The 17,388-nt window shown below is 37.3% G+C and overlaps 1 protein-coding gene across 2 annotated transcripts in view; it reads left to right on the top strand.

Annotated features, from left to right (window-relative positions):
• LOC120629233 (myosin heavy chain, non-muscle) overlaps nt 1-16,958 on the top strand; it is a 103,804-nt gene extending 86,846 nt beyond the window's left edge. Inside the window, exons 16-29 of one of the 2 annotated variants that reach the window (XM_039898103.1) lie at nt 612-750; nt 1,523-1,654; nt 2,375-2,540; nt 3,083-3,186; nt 4,363-4,491; nt 6,798-7,046; nt 7,584-7,754; nt 8,237-8,491; nt 8,988-9,107; nt 9,755-9,904; nt 10,433-10,615; nt 11,668-11,831; nt 13,820-13,866; nt 15,079-15,163. In XM_039898103.1, the coding sequence (XP_039754037.1) occupies nt 612-750; nt 1,523-1,654; nt 2,375-2,540; nt 3,083-3,186; nt 4,363-4,491; nt 6,798-7,046; nt 7,584-7,754; nt 8,237-8,491; nt 8,988-9,107; nt 9,755-9,904; nt 10,433-10,615; nt 11,668-11,831; nt 13,820-13,847 (1,990 nt within the window). In that variant the 3' untranslated portion in view covers nt 13,848-13,866; nt 15,079-15,163. Of the gene's footprint in view, nt 1-611; nt 751-1,522; nt 1,655-2,374; nt 2,541-3,082; nt 3,187-4,362; nt 4,492-6,797; nt 7,047-7,583; nt 7,755-8,236; nt 8,492-8,987; nt 9,108-9,754; nt 9,905-10,432; nt 10,616-11,667; nt 11,832-13,819; nt 13,867-15,078 lie in introns of both variants that reach the window. The other variant, XM_039898102.1, reaches the window with a different exon arrangement.
• Nucleotides 16,959-17,388: the final 430 nt, after the last annotated feature.

Raw genomic sequence — 17,388 nt, 5'->3', positions numbered from 1 at the left:
ATGAAAAAATATTTATTATCTAAAACAACATTTACAGATTCCATGTTACCGATGGTACCCACAGTAGGTATTCCTGTTTCGTGGGTGCCTATTTACAATTTAACAGCTTAAATTTATGTTGTCACTCGAATTACAGTCGATTAAACAATTCGTACAATACACTCTAATTATTGATAAAGTTGCATTTTTTATGATATTACGCTAGACACAAGAAAAGTTTTTCTGTTGAATCATAGGTTAAGGTAGGTATCAAGCCAGGAAACAATTTTTGCTTTTTTATGTTATTTCTAATACCTCCAAGAATATGTATACCAAGTTTCATGAAGATCGGTTCAGTAGTTTTCGTGTGAAAGCCTAACAAACAAACTTACATTCACATTTATAATATTAGTAGGGATGTACCATTTATGGGCCCTACTTGAATAGAAAGAAAGACAAAACTTTTATTTGGAAATACACACACTAGAATTAAAACACAACTTATAGTCTGCACAACAATTATATGAACGGTGTGATCCCAAAATGGTCTCCACTCAGCATATTTGCGGTGCCTGCTAAAGGCACGGCGCTGAATAAAGATATTTTTGACCTTGACTTCTGTATGCTTCCAGGTCGGAACTGGCCGACAAGTGCATCCGTCTGCAGAGCGAGGCTGAACAGGCGTTGCAGCAGTTGGAGCAGGCGGAATTGAAGGCCTCCGCGGCCGCCAAGCAGGCCGCCACCGCGGGCTCCCAGCACAACGAGTTGCAGGTGAATGCACTGACGGGCTACGACGACACGTGTCGATACTCTTTGTATCACGAACCTTTTTGACGACCTCCCTGGCGCAACTGTGAGCGCTGTGTATTGTAAGTAGGAGGTCGCGGGTTCGATTCCCGGCAGGGGCTATATAATTCATGAATTTTCTTTGGCCTTGTCTGGTGGGAGGCTTTGGCCGTGGCTAGTTACCGTGCTACTAAAAGATTTAGTGTCCCGGTGCGATGTCGCGTAGAAACCAGTTAGGGTATGACTATCCCAACAGGTTGGCCCGCTAACATCTTAGTCTGCATCCTAAACCCTGCAGCCTAAGATGGAGCGCGCTTGCCTAGAAGGTGCCTATTTACTCTTGTCAAAAGTCAAAGTCAATAATATCATTATGCAAGTAGGGCCCATATGTGGCACTTTTGATGCGTATATTACACGAGAATTACGCGGTAGTGAGATGATGGCTATTAACATGTTCATAAACTTAAAACTAAATCTACGAGGGGAACCCTCGTAGATTTAGTATACTATAACTCGAGACGAGTTAAAGTAAATACAGATTTACTATAACTCGTCCTGGTCTAAGAAGAAGCCCGCAACAAACTTAGCCGGGTGTTTTTTTTTTGTTATCACCATATCACATTGTCATTTAAATTTCCCAGATTATAGGTATCAGGGAAGACGAAAGATGGGAGGGCATTCTATTAACAATAGAGTATGACTATAAAGGATAATTATTATGAAGGTAGCTGAATTAATTAAAACTTTTATCTTGCAGGCACTTCTGGAAGAAGAAACCAAACAGAAGTTGGGACTACAGTCGAGATTGCGCAACGTGGAGCAACAGCTGGAACAGGCGAGAGATCAGCTCGAAGAAGAAGAAGAAGCCAAGAAGAACCTTGACAAGCAGGTACGTTGTGGAATCCATTACTATGTGCATATGATACTGACCATCTCTGAAAACTTCTTTAACTAAGATAATAAAGGAAAATATTGAAAGCATTGAAAGTATTGCTTAAATTGAAGGTGTTTGAACGTTGTGTTTGAAGGGGTACCTATATTTTGGCTTATTCTTAGTTCTTTGAAATAGTTGGCTTTCCTCGAAAGCGGCCGGCAGCTCATACTAAAAGGCTGGCGTCCGCTACTTCAAAGACTCTGGAACTACTATACACCTGCAGTGTACATTGGTGCGTCGCGATTAGGAGGAATAAAACTTAAAAAAAACTAAAAAAAAAATTGCATTTATAAATGATGAAATTTATTACATTTATTTGAGCAGACAAACAATATCTACTCCTCTTAGTTAATACAAGTTAGTGGATTGTCGTTGTTTTGTTAAAAAAAAAACCGACTGTACAGTCGGTAAACCTAGCTCCATATTAAAATGTTGTTGAAAGCCCATCGACATGTTTTCTAAACTATAAGGTATGCTTTTATTATTATTATTATTAATAATAACTTTTAATTTATTATTAAATTCTTTATTGCACACACAAACAGAATACAAAGAGAAACTCATTTACAAATAAATAATAATAATAAAAGTAGTTTAGGTGTGCAAAGGCGGTCTTATCTTTTATTTTAACTAAAGAAGTTTCACTCTAAACAGCGAACTATGTTCTTTAATTAGGTAACAGCCCTCACCCAGCAAGTGGCGGACGCCAAGAAGAAGGCGGAAGAAGAAGCTGAAGTCGCGGCGGCCCTTGAGGAGCAACGCAAGAAGCTCAGCAAAGACATGGAGTCCCTGCACAGACAGCTTGATGAGCTCAAACAGGCTAACGATAAGCTGGATAAGAGTAAGTATAGCTTTTCATTATCATCTTATAATACACAAGTGTTTCCCCGCGATTTCGTTTGCCTAGTCATTTTTTGATCTTCCACGCGTCGCATCGCCCGCCAGGCGTTCATTTGATTTTCCTCGGATTTTGCTCTACTCCTAAGGTTCATAACGTAATGATAAAACGCCTATAACCTTTTTCAAGAATTAGGCTATAAATGCAAAAAAAGGTTATATTAGTTGCAGTGGTAGTCAAGGACTTTAGCGCGTTCATACAGACGAAAAAATATCTTTGTAGGATTATAGAAGGCTTTCTACAGGTATAATGAATTCTTGGAAAGTAAAATATTGTGAAGATTGACTTTACTTATTTGATATTATAGAATAATATTATAATGAATTCATGAATTCATATACATTTGCATGACAGTATAATTTATTATTTAATAATTACTATGTGACGTATAATATTAATATTTATGAATAAATGACTATTGACTATAGATCTTAGATAGATTTAATATTGTGGAAATTAATTGGTGATACATGTTTGGGTTTCAGGCAAGAAGAAAATCCAAGAGGAGTTGGAAGACACGAACATAGAACTCAAAGCGCAGCAAGCTAAGGTGCAAGAACTCGAAAAGAAACAGAAGAACTTTGATAAGGTACATAGATTTATTACTTTAAAAAGATTCCTTTAACCAACTAACATGGACGCCACGAGATAATTATGTCTACTTTTTTCTCGTCCTATTTGTATGAGATGCGACGACAAAATTAGGAAACAAATATCTAGTGGGCGTAAACCATTATTTTAGGTTTTCCCCAAAAGTAGTGTTTCCACTTATTTATAAAGTGGCAGTTTATTTAACACACAACGACGTTCTAATAACAATAACTATAATTCTGGAAAAAGTCGTTACGATGCTAACTTGCCAAAACTGACCCCTCCCTCCCGTCTGAAGAACTCTGAAGTATTACAGGAATTTTCCTAATGCACTAGCGTAGATTATGATGCACCTATCAACATACATCCCTACTAATAATATTATAAATTTCAATGTAAGTTTGTTTGTTACGCTTTCACGCAATAACTACTTAACCGATCCTCATGAAACTTTGTACACATATTCTTGGAAGTGTTAGAAGTAATATAGGATACTTCTTCTTCTTTTTATCCTGACATTAAGCTCGAATCCTTTGGGAGAGGGGATCAATCAATCAATTAATAATTTCTTTATTTTGCTTGAATATGGTACATGCAACATGTTTACATAGGTGTTAATTAAACTTTATAAGTATCACATATCCTGCCAAGATTGGCATTGATGAAAGTGTTTGTCGATTTTACACCATAACTCCGACAAATTATAACCGATTAAAATAATTGTTTTTTGTAGGTTATAACATGTGTTTAATTTTGCCCAAACTGTGGTTGGAGATAAAGGACAGCACTCCTCAGCGGACAGCAGCAAACCCCTCATTTAAGGCTTAGCGATGCTGATACTTTATTTTTTTTAGAACTACAACTAAATTGAATGCCTCATCAAAAAACAAAATCAAACACGGACGAAGTCGCGGGCAACAGCTTGTTATAAATATATTTTACCAACCTACATACTAAACTTTATCAATGTAACATATATTATTTGGATATTATCTCCACTTGTGCGCCAGTGCTCTGAGAGTTGATATAGCTGTGGGAGAAGATAATTTTTTTCCTTCCCCGGGGATGAAGATAATTTTTTTTCCTTCCCCGGGGATATAATGGTCTCCTGTCCATGCTAGCCGTGAATGTTGGCATCGGAAGGTACGGCCGTTCAAGCAAAGTAATATCACAGGTGGTGGCAGAGGAGCGCGCGGTGGCGGAGAGGAACGCGGGCGAGAGGGACGCCGCGGAACGCGACGCCCGCGACAAGGAAACGCGGTTGCTGTCCCTCACCAGGGAACTCGACTCCGCTGCTGAGAGGGTGAGGCATCCGCTTTTATATAGCACATACGCAACACTATTGTCATGATATATTATGAAAATTTACCTTAACTTGCTATACTCCGCGAACAGCAGGAGAATCTGTATGGTGTAATTTATAATTTCATCAATCCTAACACTCCACACCAAACAGATCGTTGGCAATGTACACTCTACGCACGTTTCTCTCCGGATTCGGAGCATCCTGAGCAGATGTTGACTTTGCAATAATTTATATATATTAATTTAAATTAAATTAACAATTATTTATTGTAAAGTCAACATCTCCTCAAGCAGGATTTTCTTAGTGCAACAGTGGACTGTTACAGGACTAGAGCTGATATCAGACTTAAATAAATGGGTTCACATTTAGTAAAGTACATATATATACATCACCAGGGAACTGGACTATAATACTGGACATAACTGGATATATATATATATATTTATTTATATATATACAAAGTGTTACAGAATTACGCAATAATATTGAAGGATGCATAAGTATATTTCATAAAGAACATCGTGTAAAATATTAAATCAAAAGGAGCTTATTTATTTACAATTCAAAGCATTCTAAGTTTTTTAAGATAAAAGACCGACACGTGCATAGTACCTACGCTACGCGACGCAAGTGACAGGAGTCACATGATTTTAATTTTGCGGGTTGTATCTGATTTCTTTCAGTAAAAACTTATGGCAGTGGTTTCATAAAACCATTAAGTTTTCGGTTTCGCAGCTCAGAGTCAGAGACATGACAAAATGTACCCTAAAGCCTGTAAAGTATTTTTTCGGTTTTCATTTAAACGTTGTATATGTTTGCTACACGATAGTTACTCATCTGGTGGGATGAGTAAATAACATCGATCCATCTAAGATCTATTATAACCTGGAAAAGTGCAAAGGCTACTTTTTATTCCGAGAAAATGCACGGTTTCCTATTAATAGATTTAAACAGAGCAAGAGATCGATATTTTTTTGCATGGTTGTAGTGCAAGGTTCAAAGTTTCGGGCAAAAACTAGCATAATAGATATATATACATTTTAGCTGTCTGCTCTATATGAACTAAGATTACCAAATCAAATACTCGTTCGTGAGCATTATGTTTAAAAAGGGTGCTAAAATTCTGTCCACTTATTAATGGATTGATAGAAAGATATATCTTTATTGAGTCAAGATAACAGTTATAGCAGTAATTGATACACGAGTCCATTTTTTTGTTCATTTAAAATTTCTTTTAACGTTAATCATGAAAAAAAAGCTATGAAAATCAATGACTCACTTACCGAGACCGTATGCGTTCACTTTCACATACACGCCATATAAATGGAGATGACGGAACTAAAAGCGTTTCTTCTTGGGATTATATCGGTCTTAATACGAGTATATCGCACCATGCTATTATGAGAGTGCAACAATAATAAATACGTCAAATGAAAGTATACGATAATCGGACCAGTTTTTCTTGCGGATTCTGTTAATGATTTTGTTTCTATAATGCGAATAAATAAATAATCTTTCATTTTGAAAGAATATTTTATTTTTGTTGTCAAATGAGAGTTAAAAATCGTGATATGAAAATGCCTAGTATCGGAAACTGCGATATAACGGTACGTATCAATCCGCCCTGCAAAAGAACTGTACCATGTATAATTTGAATCCAATTGCACTAACCATAAATCCACTTTACCCCTGGATGAGTTCAACGAAGTCTGTTTATCGATTTCACAAACTCTTAATTACAGATTAGTCAAACAGAGGTGGCTAATCTATCTATAGCTATCATTGAGAGTTTGAGAAATCGCTGAACAAATAACACAACGATTATGACTTGTCAATTTAGTTCAGTTTTGAGATTTGTGAACAACAGAATAGGCACCAGTGTCTTGTCAAATTGTGTTGCTGTGTTACCCAAAAGTTGTCACCATTTTGAGCAGATATTTTGTCTGAGGAACTCAGAAAGAAAGTATGAAAAAGCATGGCTAAAGTTTGAATTTCACCATTCTGGAGTTAATATCGAAATATCGTTTAGTAACATAATGTTCTGGATATAACATTGTTAAATTACCACGCATCTGGCGTAATTTCTAGAAATTATATACGAAGTTAAAAGTGTCTTGATATTCTCCAATTCAAGTACTTTATCCGATACAAGTACCCTTACGACAGTATGAACGCGGGAAGGTAAGCGGGGAAGCAAAATGGTCATTGCATTTCAGCGAGGTCTACAGTTGATCTTACCAATTAATATGTATAAAAGAATTTATATTTATGTATGCTTCTTAACAGTCATATTCCTTTTCTAGATTGAAGAATTAGAACGATCGAAACGTCTCCTGCAATCTGAATTGGATGAACTGGTCAATTCTCAAGGCACGGCAGACAAGAGTGTTCACGAGTTGGAGAAGGCCAAACGGGCTCTAGAGTCACAGCTAGCTGAACTGAAGGCGCAGAATGAGGAAATAGAAGATGACCTTCAATTAACCGAAGATGCTAAGTTACGCTTGGAAGTTAACATGCAAGCCATGAGGGCGCAGTTCGAGAGGGATCTTCAGGTAAGATTCTTTTTCGTTTCGAGTTATAATGGACTGACCAAGCAGATAGCATCCCTGATAGTAAATGGAAAAATATCGACTGTAAACAGAGCAACACTTCGCTGGTAATAGGACGTCCATCAAGGACATATCCATCAACCTGAAGCGTGGGTGTTAAAGCCTGTACCTATTTGCCTATAATTCCACCCGCTCCATGTCCTTCAAACCGGAAGAGCAAACCGGAACAGCAAGGTACTTCCCCGGATGACTGAACAATGTTTGTCAACTCTGTTATTCTATTGCATAATAGAATATTAACAAAAATTTGATCTTTTGTGATGTATTTCCGTTTACTGGAAAACTTTAGAAATAATTGAGTTATGTGAATTCGTGACCTAGAGACTTATATCACTCTAACGAATGTTAAAGTGTTACTGGGTAAGCAAAAAGCTCATGGGGTTATCGTCGCTACGATCAAAGGTGCGATACCTTTGACCTTGGCACCAAAATTATACAGAATAATACCTCTATTCGATTGTAAATGGTGTTTTTTTTTAGGCAAAGGAAGAAGCGGGCGAGGAGAAGCGCCGAGGCATCGTCAAGCAACTCCGCGAGCTCGAGAGTGAACTGGAAGAAGAGAGGAAGCAACGCGCGGCGGCCGTGGCGGCGAGGAAAAAGCTCGAAGCGGAGCTGAAGGACAACGAACAAGCGCTACACCTCAACAATAAGGTAACTATTATAGTGACCCTATTAGAGTGATATTAGAGTTTTAGGAAGAGTACGAAGGGTCTACTATCAGTAGACCCTTCGTACTCTTCCTAAAACATACTCAAGGTTTGTAACAAGCGGTGCGGAAAAATTGAACTTTCCAAGAAGCTTTATAAACAACCTAGTTCCGATATTCGTGTAAATATTATAATATCTTTGTATTTGTGTATAATAAGTTAAGGTATATAAAAAAAAGTATATATGAAAAAGAAGTATATATGAAAAAGAAGAATACAAAGGGCCTGGCTTAGTAGCGTTATCTGCCAGGCCAGAAAAAGAGAAGACCAGATTGCAGGATCTAAAAAAAATTGCAAACATTTCTGTCGGTAATGCAAGTTCTTCTAGGGATCTCTTATTTTTTTACTTGAATTAGAGGCAGGAATTAAAGTCAATTAGACACATATTTTTTGTAATTGGATATCTTTTTAATGTGCTTCCTACAGTTAAAAGAAGATGCCATCAAACAAGCGAAAAAAGCAGCCGCCCAGCTCAAAGAGGCGGTGCGCGAGGCTGAAGAGGCGCGAAGTGGCAAGGAAGAGGCCGTGGCGTTAGCGCGGGAGGCCGAGCGGCGTGTCAAGGCACTGGAGGCCGAAGCGTTGCAGCACGCCGAGGAACTAGCCGCGGCCGAACGTGCGCGCCGGCACGCCGAGGCGGAAAGGGATGATCGGGATGATGAGCTCACTGCAGCTGCGGCCAAGGTACGTTCCACGCATCGACCAGCGGAGACACTGAAGGTCAATTACGCGGATTTCCATGCCATATCAGTTACCGACTTCTGTTTCGCCAGACAGTTTTTTGCACGCACGCAACCCTCAGGAAGGATCACCATCCTTCATGATTCATCCTTCCTGAAGGAAAGTGATGGTTTAAGAGGGAGGTGTTTGTTGCTCAGGTTGTGTTAGGCAGCAATCCTACGTAACGGAAAGTGATGTGGCTTAAGGAGGAGGTTAAGGAGACCTTGCTCAGGAATCGCACAAATTGGAAATAAACTATACCACTTTCCTGAACCAACTTGAGTAACGGTAATAAAAACTTAAATGGAATAATCCACTCTGAAAACAAATCTTACGATAAAATTTTATGACGATAGTAAAACAGATCTAGTTAAAAATACCTCAATTTAATTAAATGTGGGTCTAGAATCAATTTACTTATTTCTAACGAATTTTGAAATGACTACTTTCTTATTCCTAGGGCACTCTGCTTATCGACGAAAAGAAACGCCTCGAGGCGCGGATAGCGGCGCTCGAGGAAGACCTGGATGAGGAGCAGTCCAACAACGAGATCATCAACGACAGGCTCAGGAAATCACAGGTAGCTTGTTGGGCAGTGAGGTTTCCTAGGTCCTATTCTTGCAATAATAACGAAATGGAGTATAGTATAGTAGCGGAAGTAATCCTAATAACTGTTATCATCTAGAAGTCCTACAGAAGTCAAAATGGCTCTATAAAACGCCTTATGTCAAAAAATACTTTATGCACTTAGGCAGTAAAAATGCGAAAGCGTACTAAAAAATGAAAGCGTGTAAAAACGTTTTAAAATGCTTTGAGAAGTCCAAGCAACGCTCAGTAAATCAGTTAATGCTTATCAGATTTAGCTACGTGTTATATTTCGCCGATTTTCTCAAGTTACATGTTTCATCATCTCTACTATAATATTATAAAAATCATTCATCTTTACTACAATATTATAAAAATACGAAAGTGTGTTTGTTTGTTTATCCTTACTTCACGCCCTAACAATTATAGATCTTTGGCATAGAGTTAGTGGACTGGATTAAAAGTAACAAAGGCTACTTTTTATCCTAAGAAAACAAACGGTTCCATCGGTATTTGTAAAAAAAAATTTAATAAACGCAGACGAAGAAAGTGGCTAACAGCTAGTAAAGAAATACTTGACTTGGACTTCGATTTACTTCTCTGGACGAGCTCTACCACTAAAAGCTTCACTACTATTTCCAGAACCAAATCGACCAGCTCACGATGGAGCTGGGTACGGAGAAGGCCGCGACGCAGAAGCTCGAGAGCAGCAAACTGGTGCTGGAACGGCAGAACAAGGAGCTCAAGGCCAAACTCACAGAGCTGGAGACTGCCGGCCGCGCCAAGACAAAGGTATTCCCCGAGCCGAACATACTAGAGGCCTCTGGGTGTAAACAAATTACCATAATTTATATTTATCCACTTCCCTCCATAGTCTTAGAATGTATTGCCAATGAATACAACTTATTCCTTAACCTTATTAAAAATATGTTTCATCTATTCCAATCTAGCTTTATACAAGGACGGTGCTGCCAGAGCAATAACTAAAGTCTGCCATGGCATCCGCAAAGACTTAAATAGTATATCGATCACTCTACTTCTTTTTGACATAAGCAACACTTTAAAATCAGTGTATATTTGAAATTCTTTCTCGTTTTAAAAAAACTAAAACAGAATTTCAAACAATATTATAATTATAAGTGAAGGAAATAATCTCAAGGTCGCTGCACAATTAAGAGATTTAATTGTTTCCAGTCGTATCTATTCTGAGGTAAATGTGTCTGATTTGATTTCCTCGAACTTCCCCCTAACTGCAGCATTCCCCTAGAGTGGGGTCTTTTTGCACATTCAAACTTGTTTCTAATCTTTCGCTTTTTGCAGGGTGTGATAACATCGCTAGAGCTGAAGGTATCGAACCTGGAGGAGCAGTTAGAGGCGGAGTCGCGCGAACGGTTGGCGCAGCAGAAGGCGTCGCGCAAACTGGACAAGAAGATGAAGGAACTGGCACTTCAGCTAGACGAGGAGCGAAGACACGCCGACCAGTACAAGGAACAAATAGAAAAGGTAACACCACACACCCATCTTTTCTTTAAAAGTCAATATCAGTACTGAATTCACTGACTTGCTCTCTTTTCTTTATCATACTCTTGTCTAATGCTATATGTCTATTTTCTCCTATTGTCTACTCCAAAAGCGAAACAAGAAGAGTATAAATAGAGTTAAACAATTAATTTCAAGAAACTATAACGACTTCAGGAACCGCAATTTTGGAGAAGAAAAGTTCTTGGCCAATTCCAATTTTATTTTAACGAGCAATACATTGGCAGCTATCGCTGGAACTACTTATCGATAGCTTAACTGGACAAGCAATGCACACCTAAGCGTCAGTTGTATATAAATATCAAGTTGCCTCAGTAGTTATCAAGTAGTGGTTTAAAAGCTACGCCCGACGTTAATCAATGTTCGGGCCACTGCGTGTACCGAACACTGCACCGTTAGCAGTTTACGCAATCGTCGAGCCTAGTGTCTATAACTAAGACAGTGCACTTCGGCCGCCACTCGACGCTCATTATCAATATCATTATATCATTTACATATCATTATCAATTATTATCATAGTAAATGCATCATTTATCATCATTCCACAAAGGACTGCACCCCACTGATTTTATTTTGGATTGATTAATCCAAAATAAAATCTTTAGATCGAAGAAGAAATTTAGTATGTCTATCCTTTTTCTTACTCCAATCTGTAAATAAGGATAGTTGCTAACATTGTTATTTTATCTGTGTGCTGAGTGCGAGATTTTTCATCTATTCGATCGCGTAAAAGTTAACTATGATTTGTATGGCGGTTTAGTTAACATTCTCTCTCTTAATTTTTCATGCAGCATACTGAATATTTGGGATTAGCTTTATTAATTTTGGGCGTAAGTGGGAGGTTTTTTTTTATTCCATTACAAGTTAGCCATTGACTGACACTCACACCTTGTGGTAAGTGATGATGCAGTCTAAGATGGCGGCGGGCTAACCTGTTGGGGAGTATGGTAGTCATACCCGTAATCGGTCCCGGGGCGATCCATAGCGGCCGTCATAATGAGCTTGTGTCGCTGCAGATGAACGCGCGCGTGAAGGCGCTGAAGCGCGCCGTGGACGAGGCGGAGGAGGAGGTGCAGCGCGAGAAGGTGGGCAAGCGCAAGGCGCAGCGCGAGCTCGAGGACCTGCTCGAGACACACGAGACCCTGGCGCGCGAGTGCTCCAACCTGCGCAACAAACTCAGGTACGTCCCGCCACCCTCGGCCCTCAAACCGTCCCCATTACACTGATTCAAAAAAATTCAAAATTCGAAAATCATTTATTTCAAGTAGGCCTAATTAATAAGCACTTTTGAAACGTCAAGTGGGTATGTTTGTAGTGCCTCTAACATCGGTTCGGAAGGCGGATTCCACTGAGAAGAGCCGGCAAGAAATTCAGCAGATTGCTCTTTTCCAACATCGTTTTAAAGTTTAATAATTATAATATTTATATATTATTATTTGATAATTATAATATCTCGTAGTCTCTATATTGTCTCGAAGCTACCGATTTATCTGACCTAGTTTACCCTGATCTGCCGATCTTTGGCACTAATTTATCGTTTCTGGAAACAGACTACCTATTTTGCGAATAAATCTTCAGGTACCAAAATTTCTATCGTTGTTGCATTTTGACTTCCGAGGTCAAGCAGATTAAAATAAATTCAGTTGCAGTAGTAGCTATTGGCAGCGGTCTATGGTTAATAGAAATCCCGTGGGAACCGCTTGTTTTCCTGGGATAAAAAGTAGCCTTTGTAATTCTTACTCCTTTCAACTAACTCAGCTAAAATCAAGCTCAGTTAGGGCTCCTTTCAACTAACTCAGCTAAAATCAAGTTTAGTTAGCTCTAACTGAGCTTGATTTTAGCGGTTTGAGGGCGTGAAGGAAGGGCAAACAAACGAACCAACTCACTTTCGAATTTATAATACTAGTATTGTGTAGTGTATTGTATTGTGTAGTGACGGACCAAGTTCCGTTACAAACAGCTCTACTACTATTATACAGTACACTTTTTTGCAAACTGTGACCCGTGTAGTAGTCTCGAGGTACCGATATTGCGGACTTAATGTTTCTTAATCTGCCGATTATTGGCACAAATCTTCCGACTGTGGGTACACGTTACCCTAGGTATAGATCTGCAGATACCAAATATTATATCGTTTTAACTTCCGAGACAAATCCTACACAGTAAAATAAATATTACTTTATCTACCAGAGTCCAGAAAAAGTTAAATTTATCGCAGTATTTTAATAGGCACCAAAATCTTTACTGCATTTTGACTTACGAGTACGAGATCACACATGAAAATAAATGTAACTTTTCTGCACACTTGCACATAACCTTGTATTTGCACTTCTGGCGGTGGATAGAGGCTTACCTTCTGTCCGCAATTTTTATTTCTTCTAAACTAGCGTCTATGCCTAAAACCTTTATTAATCAACAGCTGGCATCAATAAAATAAAAATGGCGGACGAGTAGGTAAGTCAAAGTATTCAACCCCTTTCAAAACTAGATTGCATACCTTAAGATTTTCGTTGCACAATATGTATGTTTTTCTTTCTTTAAACTATTGATTATGTCTCCCATTTTTAAATCTTAGATTTAATTTTGTTACGTATGTGAGTATGTTTTTATTCTGGTTCAACATTTGGTTGGTTTGATTCTTTGGCCACTTCCGCTGTTTTAGATCGAGCTGCAATTTTATTGAAATGTAAAATGTTAAGATAACTATAGATGATGTGTAACTGTAACTGATCTTAGATGAGAAGTTCTAATTGTAATGCCCTAAAAGTAATATGATCTAGCATTCGAGGTTGTTGCTCGTTTGTTTTGTGATTATGATTATATATTACAAATGAGCACTTACGTCTTTAAGTTATAATTAATCTTATCCAAAATCTTAAGATGACCAATTGTATTTAGTACCGTTACCCTTTTTCTACTCATGCCTAACGATAAGGATGGCACTACTAAATTCAATCTGCCATCTGAAGCTTTTGGATTTGATTGTTTATTAACTTTGAGCATCACCCAGTTTTCCGTTTTCTGCTGAAACTCCTGACTGCCGTTACCTGTGCTGTTATAGAACATTTAACACACGACGACACAAAGAATCAGTTTTTATACTTGTTTTTAAAACGATTAATATAATAATATGTATTCTTGTATCTCTAAGTTATATTGTGGTTATAGGCCCACAATGTCAGACGATAGTGAATAAACCGACCCAGGCGAGAGAGGTAACTGATCCGATGGTTTGACGATCGCTTTGCAACTTCCCATTACCAGAATAGTTTAACCTTTTAAAATACTAAATACTATCAACGAAACTTATAAATGGAACAAATACAATTTGAGTCTATTGATTTAGAAAAATCTAAAATTTCTTCATAATTGTTGACGGTTTTATTTATAAAATAGTTCACTTAAAATTTATTCCCGTAAAAATATCTTGAGACCAACTAGTTCCATTTGTCGATGGAAAGTAAATAGTTATTCGAAACATCTATCTGGTTTAATGCGCGAAGAAGGGAATGCTTTTGAACCTTACATTGGGCTTTACTATGTACCATACTAGATCGATCATATGGAACCGTTAGACCTAGAGGTCGAAGTTGAACGCCTGGTGTATTATAAAGTCGATTTCTTTTCTCTAAAATGTGTCCGCTCCGTACTATACGCTAGGCCTTCAACAACGGTCGCTTAGTTTGTTTTTAAATGCTTTTTGTGTTGTGTCTTTCAGTGTGGTTACTATCACTGTACTTCATGACTTCATGTTCTTAGATGAAATTTATCACGTCTTTATATTAAAAATATACTGATACATATTCTTAGCTATTTTAAAGTTTTCTTTCTTCTATTCTTAAATTAATGACTTTATGGTTAAATTTTAATTATTAACCTTACTGAAAATTAATTAAAAACTTTAATTGAATGCCGAAATACTACAACGATTTAAAGGAAAAGTGGTTAATGTATCATATTCATTTATACAGTGGTCATCTTAGATTCATCATGCGTTTAGTTGTACGAAGTTTCTGACACTGAGTTTTACTTAAGGTATTTGTAAAGTTTTCCAGGTATATTACAAAACAACTGATTTTCATTTATAATGAAAGGTGTTCGCAATGAAAAATAAGTTTAGTTATAACAGGCACGTTCGTAATTCTATAGATTTCTCCACCATCCATAAGCCAAGGTCATAAGTTACTTGAACAAATTAGTTTAATTTGTTCGAATATGGATGATATAAATGTAGAGCAGAATTATCCAGTCATTGTGTCAACATATCCCGACATTGAAGCATGCAAATAATGCATGCATGTATACAAATAATTTGCCTTCAGTCGTAATCAGTATCGGAACTTCGTAAACATGGGCGAAATCGATGTCATCGGGATCCGTAACAGATACATCGATGTGCTATTAAACGATTTACATTTTAACCACAGGCGGCAAGGAGGTCCCATCGGTCTCTCAGGCGCGTCTTCGTCGTCACGAGTCAAGCGTTCGTCGCTAGCGCCGGGCGCCGCCGGGACTGCGTCGGGCGACGAATCCTTCGACGACGGAACGGACGCTGCGAATTCTCTTGAGTGATCTACCCACCTTGCTTAAAAACATGGAGGATTTGTGTGAACGATTCAGTACGTTGATTTATTGGTATTGTTTAATAAATTCTGTTGTTGTTCATTATTTGACTTTAAGAACCGTATGTTTTTTTAAAATTATAAATCGTTTGTAACCGGACGTAATTTTTTTGTGGTGGACTTTTTGTCTAATGATTGCCAAGAGATGCGAAATTGTGACGATGATTTCAATGATATTTGAGGTTTTATCGATAGCGATATAGTTCTGTATTATAATCGATTTCCAATAAATTTAAATTAACGAATAATTAAATGAAAAAATGGAGCATCTTTGTAACTTATATTTAAGATTATTTGAAAATGTCAATTAACAATGTTTTCTACACTTTTATACGATGAAATGCAGCATCGCGCCCTAAGCGCTACTAATGGCTTAAAGTTTTCTCAAATAAAAATCTATACCTCGCACTGAATCGAACATTTAAATCCTGCTATATTTAGGGTTGGAACAAACAGAAAACAATTATTTCTAAGCCAATTTAGAAGGTACTTTGGTCAATTGTGATTGTGACGTAACGGAGCGAAGAAGTTACCAGAGCCTCGAGTGTATGTTTTTGAGGGACAGAAATGAGGGAAATATGTCAGTAAAACACGAAAGCACCTTTAACTTTTTCATCTCTTTCGGCTTACTAATTGACAAATTGATCTAATTATGTCAACATTTGCTGGTCGCGAATATTCGTTTTATATGCGAATGCGACCTTGGATTTTCTTTACTTCACCTACCCCTACGAGAAAAAATAAAACATTATTTTTATTCGATGTGTTACTAAATGTACAAGATGAGTCTTTTAAATCTGAAATCTTGAATATGAATTTTTTAGAATGTACAACAACACCACCTCAAGATTGCTTTAATTGGGTTAAATACCCGAAGATTACACATCTATAGTGTTGTTCACTCAATAACTTATACTCTAAGCTCACTCAGTATATGTGTGGCTTGAAGAATATTGTTTTTCGTTTGGTCGCACTACGTCGTTGTGTAAATCTCGTAAATTTACTGTCGTTAATTATAAGTTAAAACCGGACGCCTGTTTTTGTATCTACGATTGAAATTGCGTTTACGAAATAAATCGAAATCTTGTATAACATTCGATCTGATTCCACGCAATTTACATAAAGTCGATCGCAATACCGATTGTACATACATAATAAGGTTATAATAATAATAATGAAATGTCAGTTTTTGTAATAACGATTTTTTATACTATTTTAAAAATATAATAAAATACTGCACCGATATTAAAACTGTTTACAATACTTAACGACTGCGGATTGGTGCTCATTTTTTGAAATGCATTTAAATGTGATGTTATGGGATGGAATAGCTTTTTTTTTCTTTCTATAAAAACTTATTTTTACTTTGTTTTACTCTGTAACGTTGTTTGTGCCCGTTTTTATGATGTTACACGTTCCTATTCCATCGCCGTGACGTCGCAGTGTACAAAAGCGTTTAAATCCCTTCCAGTTACGTTTTATAAGTTGCCTAAGAAACATCACTGTTTTAGTAATTCAAATTCATTCACACGATCCATACACACAGTTTTTATTTATATTGCGATTGAGGTATTACTCTTTATAAAGTGTCAGATAGTGGTACTAATTTTGCGGGATTTTTGGGATATACCTAACTTAAAAATTTTAATGTCACTGAGCGAAACTATGTATACCGATTACACATTGTTAGACAGTGAGGTTTCCAAAGTGACTTCAGCAATTGGCTACACCCCAAACAGTATTGAATATCGAGACATTCCTGAAATAATCGCGTTTTTTTTTATCCATACGGACTTAGTTCAATGGGTGAAATTTATGAAAATTACTACAATTCGGTGATATTGTATTGAAATTTAATACATTATGAGGGTTCCTTCATATTATAAGAACTTATTTTGAGACACCAAACCAAAAAAAAAACTACATACACTAAAACTAGGTTTTATACACGTTAAACTGTATTTTGATAGTTCGTTTTCATACCGGATAGGGTTGCGTTTATCGTATCAACTTTCATAATGTGAACGTTCCTATTATACTCTATAGAAAAATTAAGTTCTCATAATGTGTAGGTTGTCTTTGAAGTGTAAAGTATTTGTGGCAAATTAGATTCGG

This window comes from Pararge aegeria, chromosome 14 (genome assembly GCF_905163445.1).
Source record: "Pararge aegeria chromosome 14, ilParAegt1.1, whole genome shotgun sequence".
Lineage (NCBI taxonomy): Eukaryota > Metazoa > Arthropoda > Insecta > Lepidoptera > Nymphalidae > Pararge > Pararge aegeria.
Note: the sequence above shows the minus strand (reverse complement) of the source record. Positions and strands in the feature narration are given on the sequence as shown.